Source organism: Siniperca chuatsi, linkage group LG3, assembly GCF_020085105.1.
Source record: "Siniperca chuatsi isolate FFG_IHB_CAS linkage group LG3, ASM2008510v1, whole genome shotgun sequence".
Taxonomy (NCBI): domain Eukaryota; kingdom Metazoa; phylum Chordata; class Actinopteri; order Centrarchiformes; family Sinipercidae; genus Siniperca; species Siniperca chuatsi.
Window position 1 is genome coordinate 25,599,045 of NC_058044.1, and position 18,062 is coordinate 25,617,106.

At 41.1% G+C, this 18,062-nt stretch overlaps 2 protein-coding genes across 2 annotated transcripts; both read left to right on the forward strand.

Moving 5' to 3' along the window:
- Positions 1 to 141: 141 nt before the first annotated feature.
- Positions 142 to 4,323, forward strand: klf1 (Kruppel-like factor 1 (erythroid)). The gene is made up of 3 exons (XM_044191186.1): positions 142 to 517; positions 1,886 to 2,744; positions 2,862 to 4,323. The coding sequence occupies exons 1-3, from the start codon at positions 443 to 445 to the stop codon at positions 3,035 to 3,037; spliced, it is 1,110 nt and encodes a 369-aa protein (XP_044047121.1). The 5' UTR covers positions 142 to 442; the 3' UTR covers positions 3,038 to 4,323.
- Positions 4,324 to 12,607: 8,284 nt separating this feature from the next.
- Positions 12,608 to 15,946, forward strand: LOC122873297 (nuclear factor interleukin-3-regulated protein-like). Its single transcript, XM_044189851.1, has 2 exons — positions 12,608 to 13,262; positions 13,719 to 15,946. Exons 1-2 carry the CDS (start codon positions 13,256 to 13,258, stop codon positions 15,080 to 15,082), a joined length of 1,371 nt encoding a protein of 456 aa, XP_044045786.1. The 5' UTR covers positions 12,608 to 13,255; the 3' UTR covers positions 15,083 to 15,946.
- Positions 15,947 to 18,062: the final 2,116 nt, after the last annotated feature.

An 18,062-nucleotide genomic window follows, 5' to 3' on the forward strand; every position in this document is an offset into this window, starting at 1 on the left:
TTTGTGGTGAGATAGCAGAGTTTCTTAGTGATTGTAAATGAACAGTCTTGAGGGATAAAGAAAGGGGGCCAGCTAAGTAACTCACACTCACGCTCCACCTCCTAACGGTCAAAACCTACGTGAAAAAGAGAGATTTGAAGTTAGACTCGCAGCTGACAGAGATAGACAAGAGAGAGGAGGGAGAGATAGCAGGGGAGGGATGGAGAAAAGGAGACATCTTTAAGAACCGGTTCCTGCGGCCCTTTAGCGCTGAGTGGACTGTAACTGGGGTGAGTGGCCTGGGGAGCTGGGGTTTGACTTTCTGTTAGCTGAGCGTAATACGGTCATGTAAAAAAAAAAAAAAATAAAAAAATAAAATAAAAAGACAGACAAAACAAAAAGAAAAGAGAAACTTCACTTTTGGTTGCTCTCACTGTGCATCGGCGTCATATCAAAGCGCTTGATGGCTGTTACGCAGGCCGTGCTCCCTTCCTTCAGCTCCTTCTCCAACCTCGCTCACTCCTGTGACAATATGAAAGTAAGTATCGGGTTGACTTCAGTTGTTTGATTCCTGCACAGTGACAGAAAAGAAACTCAATTTGAATTGTGTCTAGTGCTACCTGTTGCGTTACCTGAAGAGGTGACAGCTGGAACCAGAGGAATAAATGTAATTCCACATCTGAGAATATCGTGACACTAATCCTTTGTGATCTATATTATTGTGCTGATCATTTGTACATTCCACAGATAAATGATTCTTTATTTCACTAGATATTGAATTGACAAATGTGCCTTGCACTATAATGCCGAGTTTGTCATTTATCTAGCTTTCCATTTCAAATTTTTACGTCACACCTGCTACAAGCATTAGCCTTGTATATTGTCCTTGGTTCTAACAGGTTAAGAAAAAGACTTGCACATCCAGTATTTCCTGCAAACAGCTCTTGCATTTAAGAAATTTACTGAATCAGCTGATCAAACTCACATTCTGTAGAGTATGACTTCTGGAGATTATGAGAAGTCATTCTGGGTATGAGTTCTTGAGAATGCTTGCTCTTGTACTGGGGCACTGAAAGTGCTTTTAGTTGTTGTTTGGTAGGGATGCACTTCCAATTTTTGTTGAACTCTTGCTCTTGGCCTATGCAGGTTGAATGCAGTTGCTTTGGACAAAAAAGTAATGTAAAAAAAAAACAAAAAACAAAACACTGGGATTGGAATGTTAGTTTTATGTACTGATTCAATTCATGTTTTAAAGGATAGGTTTAAGTCTATTTGACATGTACAGTGAAGGAGTTATTGGTCAAGGTAATTGTTCCTGCTGTCCCTCCTAAAGCAGTTAGAATGTAAGTGATGGGGGACAAAATCCATAGTCCTTGTTATGTGGAAAAATGACTTCTAAACTTCAAGTGAATCTAATGTGAAGCTTCAGCAGCCTTAGTTAGACAAATCAAGTTGGTATCTTTCGAGGTTACAGTCTTTTTAGTACTCTGTATTTCCACAGACAGTGTTTCCAGTGTTTACAGGGATTGTAACACAAAGTGGAAATTTTGTACTAAAAGACTGTAAATTTGGAAGATACCCACTTGATTAACTCAGACTGCTGAAGTCTCATAGTAGCTTCAGCTGAACTCTGGAATATATTTTTACTCAGAATGAGAACTGTGGATTTTGTGCCCCATCACATTGGACATGTATCAGGAAGGTATCTCTTTACAGCCAGTATGGACAGAAGAAACAGTTACAGCAACCAATAACTTAAAATGATACATGTGAGTATCATTTTAAGACAGACAGGAAAAATTGTGAGCCTATCCTTTCAATGCAAAAGCAATGTGCAGGAATCTGCTTTTTACAATATGTTTTCCTTGGTGATCATCACTTCTCAACGCTCTCCAACACCATCTAGGTGTGGAAGTCTGAGGGTGGTTCTCTCCCTCTGGACTCTCTAAGCAACAAACTGTCACCAAGCAGCTCTGAGCAGCTGCAGGTCTCTCAACAAATGACAGGGGAGCTCCTGGACGATGACAGCCAGGCGTCCTGGGACATTGAGTTGCTGCTGTCTGATTGGAGCAGCCCATCGCCTGACCTCAACCCCTCTCTGGACATCAATGATCAACGGCTCCTGCAGTTAGACCCAAACAGAGTGTACCAAGAGGCGGCCATGTTTAAGGACCAACTAGGACAGGAGCATCTGCAGATGAACAGTGGCGGCCTCATGGCAGAGCTCCTGTCCCCTGCTGAAACCACGACATCGATCCAGCCCGAGCTGTACCACCATGGTTATAATGACGACCAGACAGGTCTGACTTCGTTTCCCAGTCTGCTTAATGTAGATCAGTTTGGCTTTCCCCAAGAAGGCAGTGTGGAGAGGCACAGCAGAGGAACCGTCAGTAAAGTCTCGTCATGTGACTTTAACCCTTACTATCCCCTGCAACACCCCTCCACGGTGACCTTCCCTGACAGCAGGTTCATACCACCTCAAGCTGTGACCCCTGACCCTCGACACTACAGCTACGTGCCACACTTTAATCACAACGCCAACCTTTTCTGTGACTACGCCCACAGCCAGTCCACTGGTCATCTGCCCCTTCACCAGCAGTCCCTGCTAGTCGGACCGCAGCTGCCCCCTGGTGGGGTGGAGGGGAAGCGTGGTCGAAGGCCTACAGGGAAAAGGCGGCCCGCCATCCACAGCTGTGAATACCCTGGCTGCAGCAAGACCTACACCAAGAGCTCACACCTCAAGGCTCACCTCCGCACCCACACAGGTACACCCCATTGACTCCACCACAGAAACAACCAAAAAGTCTGTCACAATTAGTCTCAAGACATGATTTCATGTATTTGTTTGGTAATTACCATCTCTTTTATTGTTTACTCTTCAGGGGAAAAGCCTTACCACTGTTCATGGGAGGGCTGCAGCTGGAAATTTGCCCGCTCAGATGAGCTGACGCGTCACTACCGCAAGCACACGGGCCAAAAACCCTACGAGTGTCTGCTGTGTCAGAGGGCCTTCTCCCGCTCTGACCACCTGGCTCTGCACATGAAAAGACACACCTGATGCTCACACCCACATACACACACACACACACACACACACACACACACACACACACACAGAAAGCACTGCCATTTAAACAAAGAAATTAAAAGGTAGAAGACTTATGATGACTTGAATATTCTTTGAAGTTTAAATCAACTCTAATTCTGACCCAAATCAGTTCACTGAACAGTCGAATTTGGGACTCACCTACTCAGTGACCTCACATACTAACTGAACATGTTCCCAGTATTAACTTGAAATCTGTGCTTGATTATCAGGCTGGTTAACAATACAGGCCCACAGGTAGACTTAGGCCGCATGAAAACTGACAACACAACCAGTGTTGTTTGATTTGCTTGTCTGTTTTTGGATTACTTCAAAAGACAAACAAGACAAATCTAATTCATAAGCCTTCAACATATGAAATTCAGTCAAGACCACTTTAGTCAAAGAAAACTTTTATTTGATCTGTAGTAAGTTAGATTTGGCGGTATGGTTCTGTTCTCTTCCACGTGAGAGCAGCAGCAAGACCCCCCCCAATTCAATTCTCCCAAATATCTCTTTTTTAAAAAGATATTATTGTTATCCACTGCTTAAAGAGTGACCATCAGGTAATGACTGCTTAACCAATAACATTTAAAAGAGTACTCCACTGATTTAGCGTTGCACTCCTATAACATCGTCGGACTCACGATTGACAGTGTAAAAATCAATGCAGCAGAACCATAGATATTGTGGCATGGCGCCTACATTACCCACAATGCAACGTGAATGCTGCCAGTTCTGTTGGAGATTCAGGTGTGTTATGCTAGTAGCAGCTAATGTAGCCTTGAGCCGCTAGCCTCGAGCAGTGATGAGGAGCGGGCTCCAGAGGTCTGGTAAGCTCAGCTCTTTCTAACTCAGCTCCCTCTACAGACATAAAATGCTTTATACAGTATGCAGTAGAACACCTGAAGACCCGTAAACACACTGCGATGTCTAAAATCGGCACACTTCCCTTTTAATGTGACAGACTAGGTTCCAGTTCAGATTACGTGAACTGAACCTGATAACTTGGACATCATTAATACATAACCTTGGTTAATCAGACTTCCACAGTGAGGTGTTGGAACTTGACTAAGATGTTAGAGTGGGTTATTCTAGCTTTGACTAAGCCTAACACAGACACACACACAGGCACACACATTTATTCTTTGAGGACCATCCTCGGTGTAACACCTTTCCTGTCCTTAACTTTAACCATCACAGCAACATGCCTGACCTTAATCCTCACCCTAAAGTTACTCCTAAACCTAGACCTAAAACCAAAAACCAAGATTTAGTCCTTACTCCGACTGAAGAATTGAGGAATGTCCTCACTCTGAAGGTCAAACTGGTCCTAAGTACTTTGTGAGGACCAGAACAAGAACACACTCATAATGTAAAGTTAGTATGCTTTCAGCAACAAGGGCCACTGTAGACAACTGACAGACAAACACTGTACACACTGTGAGCATGTAGAAAGCAAACATTAACACTGCTTAGCTGTATTACTGCTGAGATGATCTGATATCTTTGTCTGAGTTCCGTTGGAAGTTTAGTTAATTGTAATATTGATTGCAATACAAACAAACCATAAAGCATATGCTAAACTATGGGATTATACAGTAAATGTAGCGTTGTGTATTTTTGTCACCTCACTTTATGCTGGGGAATTTTAATTTAAGAAAAAACATATATGCTTTTGTCTCTCTCATCAAGCAGAATTTAAAACTGTAAATAATCTGCAGCTTTCTCAGGTGTTTATTATCATCTAGAAATGAGCAACATATTTATTAACATAATCTTTTATATCAACAGAAGATACTATATTATTGTACAATGTTTTTATATTCTCAAAAGAGTGCTTTAAAGTCTTTTAATTATTGTTTTCATTGTCATAATTTTAATAAAGACCTCTAATGCTGTAAAACTGACTCGGAGTGAAACATGTAAGCCCTCATCTCTTATGAATACAAAGTGCAATGTCAGCCTTTGGCCATTAGATGGCAGTCTGTTATTATATCAGCCCTCATGCCTGCAGGCTGGTATCAGCAGGCTGTTGGCAGTTGTGTCTGCAGTGTTTCTAATCTGGGCGAGGGTGAGGTTAGGACGAGAATCTGTTTATGTAACTCAGCACTCGCTGATTCATCCTGATTATGTCAGATGATGGAGGTCGTCATCACATTATGGAGCTCCCGCTCTCTCTCTCTCTCTCTCTCTTTCATACACATGTACAGACATGTATACCCTCAGGAAAGACAAACAGAGCGAAAAGCAAACACAATTGCACACTCATTTACCAACATTTGTAACACATACTTATTATTTATTTACACACACACACACACAGAAATGAATTTGCATGTGCTTGTAAACAAAATTTGAATAACATTTGTTTACATCTAGAGTGATCCATGGAGTAATATCTTCAGAGTCATTTCAGTTGCACAAAACATCCCACAGGAAAACATTACAAAGTGTCACATGCTTTGGTAAAGCACTAATAAAATAAAATAAAATCACAGTGTGTAATACCTACAAAAGGAAACTGCATATTAGGCTCAGAGTGGATATAAAACAATAGTCTACATAGGATGATCACACATTCATTTTAATCCCAAAGATTAATTACTTCCTGCTGCATGTAATCCTGTTGGTGCTTTATTGATACCATTACCATTACTACCAGGTGAACAAGATAGAGTGCAATTTGTTTGTAGTTTGTTTGAAGTACATTGGCTTTAAAGGGTCACTCCGCCAATTTTACACATTAAATTCAGTTTACTCATCATGGAGAGTACTACTCAGCTTTCCAAAGTTTGAAAAAATAACCCTGATGACGGCTTGGGTTGACTTAAATTTTTTAACAGAAAGCCTGCGTTACAAATTGACAATGTGGGTTTGGAAGATGTGAGTCTAATGCCGGGTTCATGTCATATACATGTTCATAACATCCAAGTCGAAATCATGACCGGGAAAGTCTGACTTTTCTGAAAGCTCAGATATAACTGACTTGGCACTTACTAATACAGAAGTGCCTGAAAACCAAAGAAATATGGACAACTCACGTCAGCCAAAGTCTGTCGATCAATGTAACTAAACCCAAATTGAATGGATATATTGTCAGTGCACAGTGTTTTTAACCCTCACATGACCAACTCTGTAATCATACAAACACTCACAAGTCATTAACATGATAATCTCACCCATAGCTGCCATCCCATATGGTGTGAGTGCGGCATAATGAAAGATGCCTTTGTGCTGTGTTATGGGAAATATAGGGTCCAGTTTTTTGGAACTTGATCCATACTAGGGACTAAAAGTCCTGACCTCTGCTGCTTCGATGTTGACCATTCTTTTTTTAATCTGTCTCTTACAAGTCCCCCAACTTTAAGGAAGTGTAATACTTAATTGCTGGAGTACCCCTTAAAGAAATAAGTTTTATTTATTCCTACTTGGCCTGAAGGAAGGTAAGTACAAACACTGGTTTGGAGGTGTAGCGATTAATCTTTGACACAGCAATGAGCTTTTTGGTGTACTATCATGGCTATAATTGGCTCCTTAAACCAGCTTATCCAAGATAGCATGATAGCAGACGAGCGTGGAAGTGAGCCCGTAACATCCACACTGTGCACACAACATCACCAACACAGTAGTTCCCTACTCACAGCTAAACATACACACATGAAGTAATCCTGATAATTATAGTGCTGCATATATACGTCTTGGCCATGAATAATCTGTTATCCACTGAGACTGTGCTCGCATTGCACGATATTACACATCAGCAGATAAATCTGCAACACTTCACTAACAGGTTAGAGATGGTCATGAGGCTCCATCTGCAGCATGAGTTTATTTTAGTGCAGGGTTCAAAGGTAAGTGATTTGGGATTTAGATGTAACATGAGGACAGAGTCAGAGTTCTGACCTGTGGTGGCCCAAAAAGAACAAACAATCAAACTCTTAAACAAATCCCCTTTCTACTTCCACTTTCTAGTTCCTCCTTCCCTGTTTACATCATGTTATATACTTCTACAGAGGGTATTATGCAGGCATTATGCATCATGGCAATATTCAATAGGAGGATCATGTTTTCTATGGAAACACAGAAGAACAACTTGTATGCTGAACAACTGAAGGAAGGTTTACTGGGGACAGATGTGTAATTAAATTCCCTCTTTTTCTTGTTTTCCTCTGTGGAGAAATGTAGATTAACCAGTCTCTATGAGTGACTTTTCCCCATGGAGAAGACATTTCAGGACACTTGTTAAATTAAATGACAGAGAGGGAAAAGCAGAAAGAAGAAGTTAATAAAGATGAGTCAGTGGGCACTCCTACTGCCTTCATGAATGTTATAGAGAAGTGAAAATTAAATTTGAAAAGCTTAAAAAACATAACTTTGTATTAAAGGTTATATTAATAACATTTTTATGTAGACGAATATTTAAAAATTAAAATACATCCACAGCTTTTAGAAAGGTGCAGAATAAAAGTATCACTTTTCCTAAAAAAAAAATTAGGACTGTGAATTAATCATTTACAAAATTTTGACGGGTCCAAAATTAATGTTTTGTTTGTTTCTGTGTGAGATGTCGGACATTTGGTTCCTGCTTCTAACAAGTCTTGTGAGCTAATAGTATAACGACGTTGGTATCACATGGTATAGTTGCCAGTTAGTGTGGAAAAATGGACACTGACATTAGCACATATTAGCTAACTTAGCTTAATCGTCCGAACAACAATAACCCATAAAATTACAGTTCTGCATATTTAAACAAAATCAACAACAACTACAGACAGCCATAGTCCTTAAAACCTTAACTAATGTGTTGTCACCGGTTAGATTGTCAAAATTAGAAAAATAACAGCGTCAATCCCTGAGGGGCTACGTTAGCATTAGTGACGGTTGCGTCCAGTTACCTAACTAACCTAACTAACCTAAGTTACAGTTCCCTCAAACAATGTAACGTTATAGTCTGTGTCTCACGGCACTCAACCATAAAAAATGCAGGTTGTGCAACGAACTGGCAACCACTGGAATGGAATGGAAGGGGGGAGGGGGAGTGCGTCATCTAGTGGCTGATTGAACCTTTAAGTTTCATATCCTCATTTAGTAGTTATTAGTTATCGCATGAAAAACAAGCTTTTTTGTGTTTACTTTTCCTTGAACTCTGTGCGGTCAGAAGTCATAAAAAGAGCTAATTTAATCTGTGCACATTGAAGAGAAAATACTTTAAACAAAAACATGTTTGTATTATTGCATATAACTCATATGACATTGAGACTCGATATTTAAACAATAACTACAGCTATCATGGATTTTAAAATGACGGCAACATTTTCAGCGGCCTAAACATTATAGTCAATTCTATGCAAACACTTGTCATTTCACTTCCTTCAAACATTGTATTGTTTCCTTGTCCTGCAGGCACAGACACACTGTAACATCCAGTGAATGGTAACACTGTGTGAACTCAGCAGAACAACAGTGTTACTGAGAAGAGGCAGGGACATCTTCAGTTCACCAAAGAAACTTCTGCACACACACAGTCACAGAGAAACACACACTTAGACACCTTTTACTGTACAGTATATTGTAGCGTTAATATTTTAGGAGCTCTGGCTGCCTCTCCAGTGAGCCTCTATAAATGGATTTTCTCTGCATTATTAAATCCTGCTATTTCTGGTCAGCACTGATACCAGTCTTCAAAGTGAGATATCTATCTGCAGTGTGTATCTATCTACATTTGTATTTTGTAGGGGCTGCACATTCAAAGACAGGGCCAAACTGGTAACACTCCATGTGGTAGGAGAGGTAAGAATTTGTAAATGCAGATAAACATTTCCAGCAGAATATGTGTCTGTTTTCACTCCCAATAAAGTCTTGACTTAACTAATTTAATGTATAGTAACTTGGTATGGATGTGTGGAATTACTGACCGCACTCTTTGTTTGCGATTACACAACCTCACATGATGGGAATCTTGGCCTGATGTCCGAAAGCAGGATGAGGATTAGAGTGGTGAAAGCCGCTACAGTACTGAGACTGTTGAGAGGGACTGTGAGTCCAAGTGGATCGAGGGATGTAAAAAGGAGGGGGAGAGAGAGAGAAGGGGAGAGGGAGGGAGGGAGGGAGGGGGGGTGATTCCCCTGATTTGAACTTGAGCGTACACACACAAAGTCAAACAAGGCCACTGTCCGCTCTATGCTCAGGCAGTCAATTACTTTCTGCCTTCGTTTTCGAGGGTCTAATGAAGCTTCACATACACATGAATGCACATGCACACATATTTTTACTTATGTACTTGTGAATGCCCTCGTTGACATAATACATTCACTAACCCCTAACCTTAACCTTAAAGGGTGCTACAGTGATTTGCTATTACACTTGAGGGGCTTACAAGAAACAATTTAAAATAAGAATGGTCAAAATCGAAGCTGAGATATCCTGACCATAAAAACATAATGCATTTTGATAGTGTATTTTGTTAGAACCACCCTGACTGGTAAATGCCAACATCTTTAAATATGTGCCCAGTTTATAAGAAAGACTTTATGTTAAAAATGTACAGTCTCAAATGATGTTGAGTAATTTAATTTTCTTAGACGTGACATAGCTCCTCCAGAGCCATAAGACATTATACAACTGTTTTCGCAGACTGAGTAGTACTCCGCATGACTAGTTAACTGACTTTGACATGTACATTTGGTGGTGTGCCCCTTTAACTATCACAGCAACATAGCCTGTAGACTTTCAGTCTTGTTCAGGAGTCTTTGAGAAGTGATTCCTAGAAAAAATATTTCTCAAGTAGTATCAGATCATATATCAAGAATATACACTTCTTTGTAAAATTCAAAATTCAAGCTGATTTGAACTGGAAACAGATGCAATAATCTCAGCCATGCAGTGATTTTTTTGTTTGTTTGTTTAAGAACATTTGTTTTTTTTTTTTTTAGGAGTCAAAAATGACTTGTTAAGATAGATATGTTTTGCAGTGTAACCCCATGCTCCAGGAGGCTGCTAGCATTTCTGGGAAAATACTTTCCAATAAGAGATAACCTTGAAAACAGGAGGCAGGAACTGAAATCAAAATGTTTCATTTGATCTAATTTGTTGGCAGCTTGTTCAGCTGAACCTCGGGACAGCAGTATAGTTTTCTTTTCACAGAATGTCACCCCAGCCTCCTCGCTGAGTCTGTCCACACCACTACATGTCACAGCCACGCACCAACATGTTCAAACTGATCACAGAAACATGTTAATAGTGACATTGTTGTTACTAAATGGTCCAGAGAGGATCTGCATAAATTAAAGAATGAGAAGTTAACTGTTGCTTTGTTTTAGAGAAACTGGTGAGATTGACACAGAGACAGAGAGGTCCAGTGTGAAGCATTTCCATGTGTAGGGAGGAAGTATCACTGTCTAGCAGATCGCTCATGGAACAATGTTCCTTTTTTCTGTGCAACCTCACCCCAACTGAACTTCCAGCACTGAGCAGTCCTCACATGCTCTGTGTGTGTGTGTGTGTGTGTATTACATAACAGCTCTCTTTTCTATTCACACTATCAACCGGCATTCAAGTGACTCACTTTCTGTGAGTCTGTCTTTACATTCTTCATTTACAATACAAGGTTATATAATTTATAGATTAACTCACAGGTGCACACGTCTGTTGTTCTTACATAGTGAGGCCAACAGTCTCTGAAAAAGGAGAAAATATACTGTGAGTGAGTGACATTATACATCCTCACGTTTGTTCTTTAACAGTGGCAACTTGTGTGTCTGATAATCTAATGCTGTGATGGATATAAATATATAATCATATGGTCTATTTGTGCAAGTGTTTGTAGAGAAACAAAGAGGGCATGTACACAACACATTTTTCCATGTAACTGTGTTACCTTGAACTCCTCGTTATGGGGGCTCACCTGCAAAGAGCAAATGAGGACAACTCAAGCCACCATGACTGCTGTCCGCACAGGCTTTTGTAAACTTTAATCTAACACAGTGATGTAAAAAAAGTGAAGGAGAGAACAGAAACCTATTAGCTGATTAGGTGTTAAATGAATGAGCAATGTTCTTTACAGTATGAAAATCGCAATCTGCTCGAAATACAACTTCAATTAAAAAAATGACTACAAATTACAAATCAAAATTCTAAAATGACATCCAAACCCCCACACCCAATAGATAGTGGAAAAGCCCACATGGTTCTTTCTTTATGAATGATTTTGTTTAAGAATTCAGTTCAAATTGTTAAACTGAGTCAAACATATTGTGTAAGTTACTAAGATCACTTCCACTTTCAGGCCTGTGTGTCTGTGTGTAATAGAGAGAGGAAGACTATAACACAATGTAGCTTGTGATGATTTCTTCCATTGTTTACTGTCTTAGTGAAGAACAGGTTTAACAACTTGTCCGGCCACTATGAAGCCAGCTGGAAATAAAACTAAAGCAAGACTTCCAGGTACAACTGTAAAAGTAAAGTCCCTGTTGTTGAAGCACATATGTCGTCCTGGTGGCTAAGGAAGAAACGTATCGTCTGCAACTGTTTTAACCATGCTAGTGGTATGGCTCTAGGGACGGCAGTGTCGGTCTGTCTGTCAGTACACCACTTTGGTACAGGCTGAAATATCTCAACAACTATTTGATATTTATATGTATCCTAATAACTTTGGTGATCCCCTGACATTTCCTCTCATCATCAGGTCAAAACTTCTATTTGTCCAGTAGCCTACTTTGGTTTTTGATTAAATACCTGCAAAACTAATCACATTCCCACCAGCCTCAGCTGTACTTTGTGTTTAGTGCTAATTAGCAAATATTGGGATGCTAACGCACTAAATGGTAAACATTATACCTACTCAGTGGTGGAAGAAGTAGAAAATATTTCTTAAGTAAAAGTACAAGAGTATTAGGATCAAATTACTTAAAGTACCAAAAGTAGGCTACGCATTATGCAGTATGGCCTATTTCAGAATAGTGTATATATTGGATTCTAATTATTGATGCATTAATGCATGCATCTCTTTAATGTTGCACCTGGTAAAGGCTTTAGTATTATTGATCTGAATCTGCAAAGTAACTAGTAACCAAATGCATGTATTGGAGTAAAAGTATTTTTTACATTTGCCTCTAAATTGTAGTGGAGTGGAAAATGGAAATACTCATGTAAGTAGTACAGTACTTCAGTAAATGTACTTAGTTACTTTCCACCACTGTACCTACTTAACATCAGCATGTCAGCAATGTCCATTTTGAAGATGTTAGCATGAAGACATTAGCATTTAGCTCAGTTAGAGCCTATTGGAGCCTCACAGCAGCTGGCACGGTCGTAAACTCCTCGTGTTCAAATTTCACACTGCTTTTTGCCTCAAATGCATATGGCCATTCAAGGACGTACTTGGAGCATGAATTGCTGTACACAGAGCGAGCAAGAGCTAGCTAAACACTACGCCATAATACAGCAACCTGTTTATAGTATTCACCTTACAGTGAAATGTGTGGTTGTAACTGGTGTAAATCTCAGTACGGGACGGGTTGTAGGCTGAGTTGCAGTTCCGGTAGAGATCATTGGCTGATTGGCTCAGACTGACACATCACGTGTCCTTTTTGACAGATAAATGTGCTACTGTGGCAGACCAGAACCTTTTCTGTCCGTCACAGTTTTGCTGTGATGTAAAGTGTTTTTATCTTCAGTCATCACTTATTAGATATATTCTCAGTTTATCTGTTGAATTTTGAAACTTTGAGTAAACTACATGTTGGCTCACTTTTTTTTAAATCTGAACCTCGCTTTCGTTTCGGCGTCTTTCGACTGCCAATGACGCGCCTGTGTTAAAGTCATAAAATATTATTGAAACAACCTGGAAAGCAGCAGCTCGGTTTTGTTGCTGTTTACTCTGTATGTCTCCGCTGGTTTGACTCAGCTGGCTTCCCGTTAGGAGGAGGAGGAGGACGAGGAGGAGGAGGGGGAGGTCAAACGGGGTGAGGCTCCGACCCCGGCTGAACCGATGAGCGGGGGAAGAAACGACGACAGGCAGAGAGATGCGGAGCTTTTGAGCAGCAGGAACATCCAGACGAGCTGTGAAGCTCCACATGTCTCCTCTCTCTGACTGAGGTTTTCATCAAAGGTTTCAGCAGCTGTTTGATTTGGAAGTAAGATGTCCTTTATTTTCCCCGAGATGGAGCACTGGTTTAATTGGTTTTTATCATGCGAGGTAATGTGTCGTATCTAGTTAAATAGTTTTTAAGAAAGTTTATGAATTATTTCTGTAATTTATCATCCCATATCGGATTAAATAGCATGGGAGATTATATGAGATGTATACTACTTTTATGTAAACGTTAAACTATTTAGGGCTCATTAGTCATCTTTAATGGGGTTTAATGAAACCATTTTGGTAGTGATAACACTAATTGTAAATGCCTGGTTGTGGTCACTGGTTTTTGTATCATATAAGACTATTGTTATTATGAGTCTATATTAATATAGTTTTATCCCACTGTAGTTCTTTTAAGTATTTATTTAATATGAGAGTTGTTTGTTTTTCATGTCTTTTCCTGCTGTTAAATACATTACAACATTGACCTGGCAACATTAATGTCGATTTAATGTTTTGCAACCCTGTAAACAAATCGTCAGCTCACGTGTGTTTCTGTTTTTCCACCACTAGGTGGTGCCATTACAGCACACTTCAGCCCAAACTCCCAACCCTCAATAAGTTCCTCACACACCTCACAGCTCCCTGAAGTGTCAAATCAGGAGTCTTTGAACATGACGGGTCAGACTGTGGGAGGCATTATCCAGGACCTGTCAGTTCCCTCACAGCTGGCTGTGGAGGGAGGTGTGGAGTCCAGGCCTCTGGGAGGGGCCGGGTCCTTCACTGATGAGGCTGTTTCCATCCTGACCTCCACAAGCCAGCTGGCCCGAACCCTCCTGGGCCACACCTTTGCCCTCAAACGCAAAGAAAACCTTGCCAACGCTGAAGCTAAGGCTGGTAGCAGCTGCGATGAAGACAACGGCAACAATGCACGCCGCAAACGAGAGTTCATCCATGACGAGAAGAAAGATGAAGGCTATTGGGACAAGAGGAGAAAAAACAACGAGGCAGCCAAGCGGTCCAGAGAGAAGCGGCGAGCCAATGACATGGTGCTGGAGAGGCGAGTCCTGGGCCTGCTGGAGGAGAACGCCCGCCTGAGGGCCGAGCTGTTGGCCCTGAAGTTTCGCTTCGGTCTGGTCAAGGACCCATCTGATGTGTCCATCCTGCCACTGTCTGCACCCCTCTGTGCTCACCCGACACCCAGTACAACACATTTCTACCAACCTCACACTGATGGCTCCTCATACCTTAACACACAGCCCAGCGCCAGCACCCTCCACATCCACCCTCACCCCCCGCAGCAGGGTGCCATCTATGGGCCGAGGGGAGCCGGGCCTCTGTCAAGTCATAGTGTGTCCGAGGAGTCCGGTGTCTCCACCTCATGCAGCTCAAATGTGGGCAGCCCTGTGTATTTTGATGGCACACCGAGTGAGCGTGGTGGGCCTTCTCCGAGGGGGCTGGTGGAGGAGCCGCAGGGCTACAACATCACTCCCCTGGAGGTCAACGAGAGTCAGTATGTAAACAGACAAGACTCAGCCGAGTGTTTGAGGAGCCTCCCGCACAAGCTCCGCTTCAAAGGCCCCGGTGGTTGCAGCGATGGAGGGGAGATGTCTCCATCCTCTGATACCAGACACAGTGGACCACCTGTAGCCACAGTGGGGCCAAACATCCAGGTGAGGAACCACCAGCAAGCCGGGTGGGACAGTCGGACAGAGAGCCAGGCTCTTTGGTCCAGGGAGGAGGCCTGTGGTGGACATGGGCAGCAGTATCAGGGTCCGTCCTCTGGATATTATAACTCCTCCTCTCTGCAGAACTCCAGGGACACCAAGTATTTGACAGAGGACAGCAGTCTCAGGTCTCAGATCAGCTGTTTGTCTCAGGAAGTGGCTCATCTGAAGAGGCTCTTCTCTCAGCAGCTGCTCCCCAAGATCGCTTAAAACCTGAGCACAAGAGGATCAAGTCTGGACTGAAGTAAATAGACAGATTTCACACTACATCTTTCCAAACCATCAATCTTACAGACTGCTGATTTCCACAGGACAGCATGGACCCAGTGTAAACAGCTACCTCTGAAGTGACAAACCTTATTTACGACACCTGTTTCAAACTAAAAGTGATTTCTGTGTGAGCCATCACATGTTGATGTATGTTGATTTCCTGAGATTTGAAGGACGCTGTACATTTCTGAATAGTTCACTAGGTCTGTCAGAAACACTGGAAGAACATGTTAGATACAACATAAAGCACATAGTTATGATTTGTAACACTTCAATCTCACCATGTTCACTTGACTCAGATGTGTAAATGCCATTTTTGTCTTCTTTGGGACAACATACAGTTTATAGGCTTTTCAACACAAACACTGTATATCAATATTACCTTGTGTTAAATATACTGTGTTGAAAAGCAGCACAAATATGTGCCGTCCCAAAGAAGACACATGGGGGTCTACTTGTTTTTGTGATCTTTATGTGTTGTGTAATGTATCTGTATCTGGTTTATCTTATGACAGCAAGGTATATACAAGTGTGTATTTCACCTTTGTTCAGAATTATAATTGAAGTGAACTGTACTTGGAAATAAAAGTAGATTTTATATTAAAAAAAACTGATGACAGATTAAGATTTTCTCAGTGTATTTTACATTACAAACCATCTGCATTTAGCTTCACTGTAATAGCAGAGCATACAGTGTACATTGTCTTTGGAGATTATATAACTGTAATATGTCTGTATCTAATAATGATCATCAGATGGAATGAGTGTGACCGTTACAGTAATAAAATCATTGTTCATAACTTAGAGACTTTGCTGTTTTGTATTTGTTGTGCATTACATCACAGGCAGGAGTGGCTGCGGTACAAAAACAAAAACCAGCTGGGGCAGAGAGCTATGGTAGGTGTGGCACTGGAGTGGGGAGGTGCACTGCGCTATGAGTATGAATATGTCACAAATTTCATTTTCATAATGATGATATTATTTGAATTTCATTTATGTCCTTCCTTCTTTTAATAAATGCTTTCAAACTGTAAACACCACCCTGGTATCAGTCCACCCTCACTGAACTAAGGTTACTGAAATGAGGTGGGACAGTGGGGTGTTGGACAGTGCCAGGGAGAGAGGGGTGGTGTACGGATGCAGGGAGAGGAGTGAGACTCTGCATGAGTCATCTATCACGTCAGCAGTCTGAAAGCTATTTTTAGCATTGAAGCAGCTGCGGTGGAGACTGATTGGCCCATATGGAAGTGAAGGATACAGGTTCAGAATACATTAACACCTGGAAAGAGAATAAGTCTGCAGAAGGACATCAGTAGTGCTACTGTTAAATACATTCTGATTGCGGTGGAGAGCCAGAAAGCTGCAATACATTTACTGAATTATGATTTTTTTTTTTTGTCTGAGAATGAGAACATGATTTACCTGACTGAATGTCATTTTTCTGTATTAGCACATTCTTAAATATTTCCATTTTCAGTAGTCAGTCATTTTTTTATTAACACCAGGTGGCGCCAAGTGTCTTTATCAGCATGAACCACTGACTCATTCATTCATTCATTCATTCACAGCAGTGTTACTACAGAGGTCTTCTCCTCCATTGTGCTTACTGTAGTACCACATGCTGCACATGCAGAACAAGCAAGGATGTAATTTTGTGTTGGCAGCACAGCACTCCCACCTTCAAATGACCCATCTTTATTAAAAAAGCACAATGCAAAAATGAGGCTGGAGCTTGAAAATGACATTTACATGACCTATACAGATGAATCTTAATGCTAACGTGGTTAAAGAGGTAATAGCAGACTTGTGCAGCAACACGAGATACACATGAGATATTCTGGCTGCAATCAATCTTTATCCAGCACAGTCTGCAAACCCCCATGCCATAAGCCATATAGGAAGAAGTGAGAGCCTTCTGGTTGCTAGGCAGACACCACCACACCACAGTTGCCAAGGGAATGCCTGCATGCAGAGGTAGCGGGAGAGATGGAGGAGTGTGTTGGGGGTTGGTGGTTTTAACAAACTGGTGGGGGGAGGAGCTAGACAAGTTCAAGACCACCGTTTCCCCAACATGGTCTAATGATGGTGATGATGGTGTGTGTGTGTGTGTGTGTGTGTGTGTAGTGAATGGGGGCACGTGTGTGGGTTGAGACAAAGTAGGGGGAAGGGATGTGAGTGAGAAATAGGGTTGGAAGTGGATGTCTGTCTGATACAACAGGGCTGACGTAACTGCTCATTACATACGGTGGCGATGAGGACAACGGGCTTTGTGGGATAATAGAAAAGCTTCTAAGCAGATAATACACATCCATTAGCTGTGAAGATAAACAAAATGACAAAAAGATGGATAGGGTGAAAACTAAAAAAAACCCCCAATAATGATACAATGATACGTTTTCAAGAAGGTCCCCTTTCCCCCCTCTTTTACTCCATCTTTTCGGCCATGGATAGTGATTTCAGTGTAGTTTTTTTTTGGTTTGTTTTACTGTTTATTGTAAAAACCAAACAAACAATCAAAGCAAGTCTTAATCTAGAGCATGGCAAAATAACAAAACTTGATGAATGAACGCGGAATTTATAGTAAGCAGGAAAAAATCTAAATACCAAAAACATAGCAGATAACAGCCATTTAAAACAAAAAAACAATAAAGATCTTAACGTGGAAACAAAGGATTGAACTCTGCTGTCTGCCACTGCAAACACAATTCAGTTAACATGTGATCTAACAGATAGACACTGGTGGTCTGAAGCCTCTGCATTTCTCCCCATGTGTGTGTGAGAGACACAAAATAGGATAAGCGGAAATATCTCCTCACAATACAGCTTATATTCAACATACTTTATATATACATATTACATTATATTATATTATATATTACACATATTCTTATATTTTGCCCGCACATGAGGGACGAATAAG

Bases quoted from the DNA above. Each gene is read 5' to 3' on its own strand.
- klf1 (XM_044191186.1), top strand. From the start codon at position 443: ATGGCTGTTACGCAGGCCGTGCTCCCTTCCTTCAGCTCCTTCTCCAAC. The intron at 518-1,885 runs GTAAGTATCGGG...AACACCATCTAG, and splicing joins ACTCCTGTGACAATATGAAA to GTGTGGAAGTCTGAGGGTGG. The intron at 2,745-2,861 runs GTACACCCCATT...TTTACTCTTCAG, and splicing joins TCACCTCCGCACCCACACAG to GGGAAAAGCCTTACCACTGT.